Source organism: Mya arenaria, chromosome 8, assembly GCF_026914265.1.
Source record: "Mya arenaria isolate MELC-2E11 chromosome 8, ASM2691426v1".
In the NCBI taxonomy this organism is placed as follows: Eukaryota; Metazoa; Mollusca; class Bivalvia; order Myida; family Myidae; genus Mya; species Mya arenaria.
Window position 1 is genome coordinate 43,864,427 of NC_069129.1, and position 10,193 is coordinate 43,874,619.

At 34.1% G+C, this 10,193-nt stretch overlaps 1 protein-coding gene across 3 annotated transcripts; it reads right to left on the reverse strand.

The window, feature by feature from the left end:
* Positions 1-734: 734 nt before the first annotated feature.
* Positions 735-10,193, reverse strand: LOC128245132 (multiple epidermal growth factor-like domains protein 10). 3 transcript variants are annotated; one of them, XM_052963377.1, is made up of 5 exons: positions 10,049-10,193; positions 5,775-5,841; positions 4,664-5,500; positions 4,196-4,319; positions 735-3,779 (listed from the first exon to the last, which is right to left on the reverse strand). In XM_052963377.1, the coding sequence occupies exons 2-5, from the start codon at positions 5,824-5,826 to the stop codon at positions 3,770-3,772; spliced, it is 1,023 nt and encodes a 340-aa protein (XP_052819337.1). In that variant the 5' UTR covers positions 5,827-5,841; positions 10,049-10,193; the 3' UTR covers positions 735-3,769. The 3 variants fall into 3 exon arrangements, with proteins under 3 accessions (XP_052819337.1, XP_052819338.1, XP_052819339.1); XM_052963378.1 differs by lacking the exon at positions 4,196-4,319; XM_052963379.1 differs by lacking the exon at positions 4,196-4,319 and having other exon boundaries at positions 4,621-5,500.

Genomic DNA, 10,193 nt, shown 5'->3' on the forward strand with positions numbered 1-10,193 from the left:
TGAACTTTACTTCTGCTTTTTAGGTTGAGCACGGTCTCTAAAGTAAAAATTGTTGGGATAATTTTGGGTTCAATCGCAGGAACTATCGGTCTTCATTTTGTTGTGTGATTACTCGTTTACTGCTGCAGCTCGAAGAAAACAAAAAATGATACAGAAGGTCGGATTATTGAAGCTGCCCTACTACAGTCAGTTCGAACAGAAAGTATCCACGCGCAACCACCGCCTATCTACGAGTCATTTAAGCCGAGGGATACCTCCTCAAATGCCAAACAACCAGTGTTCACTACGTCTGTGAATTAAACAACCGGTTTACCGCCGGGTTGTAATCATACCAGTACAGTTTTGAGTCAGGACAGGATATTCTACAACAGGAATTATAATGTGAAACTCAGCAGACTCAACATACATGACTTAAAAGCTATTTCCAAAGAAGGCTTAAAAAAAAGGCTCGAACAACTAGAGACATTCAATGGACAATCGTATTGTCCTTGTAGTACAATGCAGTATACACCATGAGCCTTGTGAAGTCAAACGCTTTATTTCCTTGAATAAATACTTATGTAGTGTACAATTTCTCAGGAATTCTTTTACAATGTACTTTTCTTTATCAGTTTTGTTATTTCATTATGATAAATACATACTTTGAAAGAAAGGTTATCTTTTTTGTTTCTTTGCGATTATATGTCCATTGGGTCAATAAGTATATAAAACATACAATATACATGACTCTTTATTTAAAATCGGGTATACGTTAACAAAAAAAATCCCATTTAAGCACAATGAGCAATTATTCGACATGAATAACAGACATACATATCAAAAACATAACAATGAGCTTGTGACCTGGAAATAAAAGTATAAAGGGTAAAATGAACAAAGTATTTACAAAAGCCGTTCGTTATTTATATTCATGTATACAATTACAAATAGTAAGTTGGATTAGAGCATTGAAAACAAGTGCTAACATCAACACGTTTTCCCGGCTGTTCGGGCAATCCACAGCGCGCACGGTTCTGCTAGTTGACATACCACTGTAAAATGCTGGTTTAAAGTTCTTTCAAGAGTATAACATTAAGGATAAGTCGTATACATTGAAACTGCAAAATTGTAAGTAGCATTATATACATGGGAATAACAGCATGGTGAATTGATGTGTAGTTGGTAAAAATGTGATCAATAATCTAGCTTGATAGGAAAAATCTTTAAAAGGTTTTGTTTAGAGGAGGTTTTATATTTATCAGGTAATTTAGATACTACTAGATTTTGCTAATATTATCAGAAACAAAACGTACAAAGGCATTGCTGATCCCATTGGGGCCATCTCTTCTTACAAGCAACCATCTCAAACCTCTGCCCGGCAACTGTCCTGACAATATCAGCACCTACCACTGTGTTATAATGTAAATTGAAAATGTCAAGTCATAACACCTAAACAATATGTAGGCCATCCCACTGAAACCAAAACTCCTTTAAGACAAAGGATAAAAGGTATTCAGTGAAACATCTTATAAATCTCGATTTCTACTTGTTTTTTTTCAAGGAGTAAAGTAGTATTTACACATTACTGGAGGGACCTGTAAATTCCAGGTAGTTTTCAGAGCACCTTATTTCCATTGGAAGGCTTTTCCATACCTGACTGGCGTCAAAGCGAAATGAGTTCTTCCCATATTTAGTTGTTCTTACTGACTGAACTTCTACACAGTTTTCATATATTCGATTAAACTAACATGTCTTAAAGGCTTCAAGGTTTTGCACATATTCTGGTGAGATACCTTACAAAAAATTAAATTTCAATAGCGATGTATCTTACCCGGCTCAGATTTACTTTCGGCAATTGAACTCTATGAAGAAGATGATCGTAAGATGAGATGTAATCATTCAATACAACGTTTAAAGCTCTGTATGAAATCTTTCTATTTATTTCTGTGTTGGTCTTGCTATAAAAACGTCAAGCGACAGAACAGTAGTTGGAATTGGATCTGATAAAATATTTATAGATAAATAGCTTATATTGATTTGTTTTAATTCTTTTACAGACTTTGAGCCAGCTGAAATTTCTTGACATTTGTCAGGGTTAGCCTGCATTTGATTGGAAGTAACTATACAAAGCTGCATTATTGATAAGGTAGAATATGTCGTTGAGGAAGATGTTGAAGACAATCACCTCCACCAGCCTTAATAGGGTAGTAAGCTTTAATTGCGAAAACAATGCACATTGTTTGCTATGATTTAATACGTTTTGTGTTAATCCAAATTATCTTCCATATCTTAAATAATTGGCCTTAAACATTTTAAATTATGCCTTTTAATTGTGATATCTCATGGAAAAAGGGTAAGGTTATGAGTACATACATTCATAGTCTTTAATTTTCATACTATTGAGGATATGTTATTAATTATCATTGTTGACGTGAACAGGAATTAAAACTCTTTAAAACAAAGGTTAAGACATGTACATGTATATTATTTAGGATTCTGCTCTCAAACCAGATTCATAACAGGTATTGTTACAACACAGACAATTGAAGGACAAGGATAAAAATACCTTTAAAATGAGTGTTTTGCGCTTTTATGGTTGATATGGCTTATATTCTTAAAATTCTTGGAATTAAAACCATAAATGCCATTAAATAGTGAGATAGCATTGGTCAATCCTTAGTACATTGACCATTGTCGATTGCTGGTCAGGAGAGGACATGTGGATGTATTAAGTATTTATATATATATATTGCAAACGATAAATGGCATTAACAATTTAATATTAGGGGAGTTATTCTCTAGAGGTGATTGGCGATTTGAGGATAGCTCCGTTTTATTGTTGTTAACTAGGTTTTTATGTGTAGCATACTGACCGATTTACTTACGTTTTAATAAATCCTTTTATCTTTAATTTCAAATGTATTATTTTTTTCTCTCTTTTTTTAAAACTATTCTTGAATAAATAAACATAATGCCAGTGTAGAGAAATAAATGGAGTTTCAGTTGTTTTCGTGTTGTTTGGTGAAGGAATGATTGAGTGGTATCTTCCAAAATGTGATGCAATATGTATATGAAAAACTACAGAAACAAGCTCAAAATATGTGCCCTGAAAAGCAGAAACGTCACATAATGTTTGGTTGCAAGTAATATTACCTTTAGATGTAGATAATAGGTATATTGACATTTCTTTTATGCATTTTGGTTATATCCTCTTGCTAAGAAATTTGAACCGGAAGGACACTATACCCGAAGAGGTAACATCTGCGACCGGTGGGATCTCCAAAGCACAGGGATTATGAGACATGTAATAGACATGGGTCTGTTTAGATAATATTTGTACATGGATATAGCATAACAACATACGTATAGTGTCATATAATATAATATAACGGTGGTATTAGGAAATACCTAGACAATACAAATATACCAGTTAAAGAGGAAAAAGAAGCTGAGTATGCTCAACAACATGCCGCTGATACATATTATATTCAGCTCTTACTTCGTGTGTATAACAAATAGAGAGCAAAAAGCAGAATGTGCCCGTTCACAAACGTATATTCAAACTTTATATTAAAGGCATTGTTGTTGTTTTAAATTGTTTGCAATATTTTATTATTTTTTAACCTTTTACCACGCCAATATACAAGCTGTGTCGTTTTAGATTTGCTCGTGTATGCGCGCGTTCAGATCTTGTTGGGCAGTCGAAGTTTCCAATAGTTTGTACGCTGTCTGTTCCTTACTTGTTCGTCTTTGTTAGTTGTCCACCTGCTCATAGTCTTCTACAACTGCATTAGTAACACCTGAAAGTAACACTTATTCATTTTCAAAACACATCAATTAAATCATATTTTTCGTCTAAGGCATGTGCTACTTTATGACACAACCAGCATGTTTTCCAAGGTTATCGTGAGTACGACCCCGTATTCATAAATATATGAGCAAAATGAATTAAGATGAATTGCACATATTTAACAGAAACATCTTTCGCATGTAACGTTCCCTGCTGGAAATGAACTCGGGACGGCCATGTTATGTTCATTTTTCATTTATCTAAATAAGTAATTAAACAAACTCTGAATTAATAAATTACACATTGAAATCGAGGTGTATGTTTGAATTTTAATTTCCATTTTGATATTTATCCTCAATTATTATTTGAAAAATTGAGGTCTTTATGGTTTACCATAATTAATCAATTTAATAAAGGAACACATACCACCGTTTCAAAATATATGAACCAATCAAACAAACGATTATTTCAGCCACACATCTTGTAAAACCTGCACCAATGTTAAGGCCAACGCTTACTCCATCTGTTGTAGATTGTTGATTTTCAAATTCTGTAATTTTGTAGTAACTTTAAAGTGTAATACACCAAACCAAAAATAACCTTAAAAAACGTTTTACTAAGTCAAAGGTGGCATTTGGACATGGGAATAAAGCATTTATTAGAATTCTATTTCTACTTCATATTGTCTTTTACACAATATCCATACCGTTTTGACTGATACCAAATAGATAGAACAGACCTATTAGTGTGTTATAATGTTTTGCGCATATAATTGCATTTGTGAGAAGTGTAAAGAAATATAAACAGCAACTACTTTTGCGCTTAAATATATCAAACTATTTTTTTTTTACTTTATTTTGTTTTCCATGTTTCGTAAAGGTTAACATTGTTTACCAGTACATTTGGTGCATCCGTGATTACAAACTCCAGTGTCCTTATTGCATTTATTATCAATACAAGTTGGGCTGCATGTGTTATTGCAATACGTTCCATGCATCGTATTATTGCTACATTTGTCACACACACCTGTATCTTGTTCACAGGAAGTACAGTTCTCATAACATGGTGTTTCACATGTGTTGCCCATAAAGCCTGTCTTACATCCATTACATCGTGCTGTTTTGTAACATTGCGTTAAATTTGAACCGCCGTCTTTGCAATTTTCAGAACATTCTTTGTCGCATTTCAGATCGTAATAATTTGGCATACATCCTATTGCACAGTTACCTGTTGTACGCAAGCATTTCGATTCAATGCATGTTTGATTGCATGGGACATCGCAATATTCACCATAAACTGTATTAGTCGAACATTCATTGCAAACACCAGTGAATCGATCACAATATGTGCAATTAGGTGAGCAGGATTTATTGCAGTGTTCGCCAAAAAATCCATCAAGGCAATCGTTACAAGTACTTCCAACAAAGTTTGTAAGACATGAACAATTACCATCATCATCGCAAAGCGAGTCATTACATCCGTTTGAACACTTCTGACTACAATGAGTACTTGTATTGAAATAGGTGTTTTTGCAAGCGTAGCATGGGGTGCCATGTTCCTGTTCGCATTTGAGACAATTCCCACTGCATCTGTCTTTACATTTATGTCCGTATATGGTATCTACACACCCATCGAAGCAAAAGTCTGCTTCTATTGCTGGGTTATATCCACAACCTGACGCTCCATTTAAATTACAGCAGCTACAAGGCTCAGTACAGTCAAGTTCCTGACCTAGGTTTAGATTTAATAGCCTGTCATTTACATGTTTATTCTTTATTTATCATTTATTAAAATGTCATTAAATTGATTTCATAGTTTGATGATCATTTTATTGAAATGCTTTTAACACATTCTGACAGTAATGATAAAAATGTACTATCATGATACGGGGAACGAAAACAACTATAGCATGACATTACTTTCCAGTTTGTTTAAAATCTATTATAAAAAATGAAATCGATATACATGTACATCAGATATTTCTATTTATAGAAGTAAATCTTACCTTTAACAAATAACGCCGGATTACAGAGTAGACAAACCCATAACAGTCGCATAATGGAGCCAGAAACCTTAGAAATGACAAACATTAAAAAATAGGATTTCATAAACTATCATACAATACTTGCCCACAAAAAATTAAACATATTAGTGTTATCGATGTTCCTCTACAGTTGCCCATTTATGTTGATCATGTGTGTGTTTATTAATTTACATGTACTTATTCTCCATTTTCATTGAGTATTATCAGGTTGATTATTTGAAATATATAAAATGATAAAAAACACTATTATATTTGAACAGGATTTCATTGCGTTCGGCTTTTCGGCTAAACAAGCCCTACTACGGTTTATGTGTGCAAGGAACTACTTTCTTTGCCGAAGTGATTGACATACAAACATTGAGCACCACTGAACCATAAAATGGGAACCAGAAAAGCTTGTCATTCATTGTTCATATAGAGCGCGTGCAAAACGGATAGCACATTGTACATGTTTTGGGCGGGATTTGACCTTTTATCATATGAAAATCCATACGGAAACGTTCGTATTACAATTCATTAAGTATCCAGTATGTTATCTTGTTTAAGGTATTTGCCGTGTAATACATTATTTGTTAAAGCTTCAACCATCAATATAGTTTTAATCATGGTACACTGTAACTTTTTTACCATGAATTAAAACAGTTTGATTTTCATAACGCCCATCCCAAACCTCAAGGGAGCAAAAAAGTGACAGGTACATATTATGTCTTAATTTTGATTATTATAACATTATCACATAATGACGAAACATTATAGTTTATTTTAAAATAAACATCAGTCAGAAATGTACACTTTAAATAAAAATATATTGAACGAAAATGGACAAAAAGTAATTTTGATGACAAGTGTTGACATTTAAAACACCGCAGACTTAATGGTCAGATACTATGTATTTTTTGAAGATAATTCTATTGATGAACGCTTTTTTTAACATAGTCTGTCCAACGGTCATTTGTAATTGCATTTAAACCCTGTCCTTCCTGATTTTATTGATTACTTGCATGTGGTATTTTTTCAATAAATATACAAAAGGCCTGCCTGTTTGTGAAAATCTGCCCGTGTGTGGGACTCTGCCCATTTGAGAATCTTATTTAGTCTATTTGTTGTGTAAAATAGCTATGCTATATTTGAGTTATTTAAAAAACAAATTTGTCAGCTTACAATATTGCAAATTTGACAATAGCGAATCCACTTTGTTTAAATTGGTTTATCATTTTTCAGTATTTCATTTATTCGTTTGCGATCTTATTATAATCATTGCATCGTTCGACTCAGTACTGCGTATTGTAATTCATTTATTAATAGATCGTCCTTGACGCCATGGTACAAAACAATCCCTTGTTGTTGAAAGCATACACTCGCACCGCAGCGGTCGAGGATAATCATCATTTTTCTTCTTGTGTGTGCCGTATCTATTACACATATTATTGTGTGCAAGTACCTAGGATCATCAAAAAAACACTGATGTCTTTTATGTTCTACTTGAAATACGTTGTATATATGTTTATATTGTCTGATCATAGACAGTGCTTTGATACTAATTGTATTCATTTTAAGGTTAGTTGACATGCACTCGTATTTCTAAATGTCATTTGATACTTCCTTTTAAAGGGTAGGGAAAGCCGGAGCGGTTATATGCCTCACTAAGTGAGAAGACAACTGGCATATAATACCCTTGTATTATAAGACATTTTGTTTTATTCGGCAGAAATTGAGTGTCGTTATTTAAATGCATGACATTTAATACATGCCATATTTGCCGTTCAAAGGAAAATTGTAATATTAGTAATGGTAACACAATAATACATTCTTACTTATGAAAAACACTCGAAACGATAACATGATAACATGAAGAAACAAGTTATTGCCATATTAAAGTATTAAAGGCAATTCTCACAATTTACACTTTCATAAGCATAATAGCGCAAAAATGTACTTTTAATCATAACAATACATTAGGAAGAGACAAGTAAACATATCAAAAATGCTTCCAGTCAAGTATTTTTAACTTTTATGGCACATGCATTTTAGTCCTTACAACTTACTGTGACACGCTGTCATATTTTTATAACGTTATGCCGCATTTGTTAAGTCTTTTTAAATGTTACATCTAAAGTGTTATTAACCTTTAAAATGCTATGTCAATGTTTAAAAGTCTTTCAAATGATATTTTATTTGTAATGATAGTCTTTAAAATCTATTTACATACATGCTTTTTGTGTTGATTATTGAATACGCGATAAAACCACATGAACATTATCGCCACGAGTGTTGTGCGTGTATAACCTATCCATTGGAATATTCTCGTTCTTCGCTTCAGAAGCTGACGTACGTTACTGGTCGACCTAAGCCACAATGTCATCACTTAAGCCCCTTAATTATAACATTGAGCTTGAATTATGTAGATGATTGTAATAACTATTTAGTTTTTGACGTTTATTTCAAGATAGCAAGCATGCACTTTAAGTTGTTTCTTTGTAAATGAAACAAAAGTAACTAGTATGATTATAGTTCAAACCCTTAGGAAATAGTGTATGTTGTTAACGATTGCTAGTGTTAATTCAGTCCCTACATGCAAGAAATACTGGCCCAAACTTTGAACAACAAAGACATTTGGATGCTAGCAATACTGGCCAAACCCTTTACCAACAAAGGCATTTGGATGCGAGCAATACTGGCCAAACCCTTTAACAACAAAGGCATTTGGATGTAAGAAATAATGGCCAAAACCTTGAACAATAAAGGCATTTGGATTCGAGCAGTACTGGCTAAACACCTGAACAACAAAGGCATTTAGATGCGAGCAATACTGGCCAAACCCTTTACCAACAAAGGCATTTGGATGCGAGCAATACTGACCAAACCCTTGACCAACAAAGGCATTTGGATGCGAGCAATACTGGCCAAACCCTTTAACAACAAAGGCATTTGGATGTAAGAAATAATGGCCAAAACCTTGAACAATACAGGCATTTGGATTCGAGCAGTACTGGCTAAACACCTGAACAACAAAGGCATTTAGATGCGAGCAATATTGGCTAAACCCTTTGCCAACAAAGGCATTTGGATGCGAGCAATACTGACCAAACCCTTTACCAACAAAGGCATTTGGATGCGAGCCATACTGGCCAAACCCTTTACCAACAAAGGCATTTGGGTACGATAATTACTGGCCAAACCCTTGAACATCAAAGGCATTTGGATGAGAGCAAACTGGCTGAACCCCTGAACAACAAAGGCATTTAGATGAGAGCAGTACTGGCTAAACCCCTGACCAACAAAGGCATTTAGATGCGAGCAATACTGGCCTAACCCTTTACCAACAAAGGCATTTGGATGCGAGCAATACTGGCCAAACCCTTTAACAACAAAGGCATTTGGATGTAAGCAATACTGGCCAAACCCTTTAACAACAAAGGCATTTGGATGCGAGCAATACTGGCCAGACCCTTTAACAACAAAGGCATTTGGATGCGAGCAATTCTGGCCAAATCTTTTACCAACAAAGGCATTTGGATGCGAGCAATACTGGCCAAACCATTGAACAACAGAGGCATTTGGATTTGAGCAATACTGGCCAAACCCTTGAAAAATAAAGGCATTTGGATGAGAGCAGTACTGGTTAAACCCCTTGAACAATAAAGGCATTTGGGTGTGAGCAATACTGGCCGAACTCTTGCACAACAAAGGCATTTGGATGCGAGCAATACTGGCCAAATCTTGAACAACATTTGGTGATTTAAAGGTTGAGGGCTGTGATGATGAGTGTGCCGAGTTTACTAGGAAAGCGTTCACTGTGACTCGAGTCACAAGCTTTATATACCATTAAATATCATTGAATATATTTTATGATTCTTGAAAGTAGAGTACAGTTAATATTGTAAGATGCAATGGAATTAATACATTTATTTATTTTCTTTACAAAAGTCAACCGAAGGCTTTTTTCACACTTTTGGAGCATTGTGTGGTTCCAGAACATATTTTCGTGCAAGATACATTTTATGTAGCAAAGAAGATTCATTTTGACATTTGTTTACTTCAAAACAAATGGTGCTCTTTCGATTTAACATCAAGTATCGTTTATATCAAAGCAAAATGTAATATCCATAATGAAATTTCTTTGATATCAATTTTCCTTATTCTACAAATTTATTTGATTTATATTTAAGACATGGTTTTCCTGTTGATAAAACAAATCAGTCTAAAAACTACAGAAAACAAACATTGTTTCTTACCAACAACGGATTCAATTTCGAAAGCTATCCTTCATAACACATTTCTAAGGGAGCATTGTCAATATCGACAGTAATGCTTCAGCAAGTCCATTGAAATCGTTCATACTCCAGACTTATAAATATTGAACGTTACGACTTGTTTTTC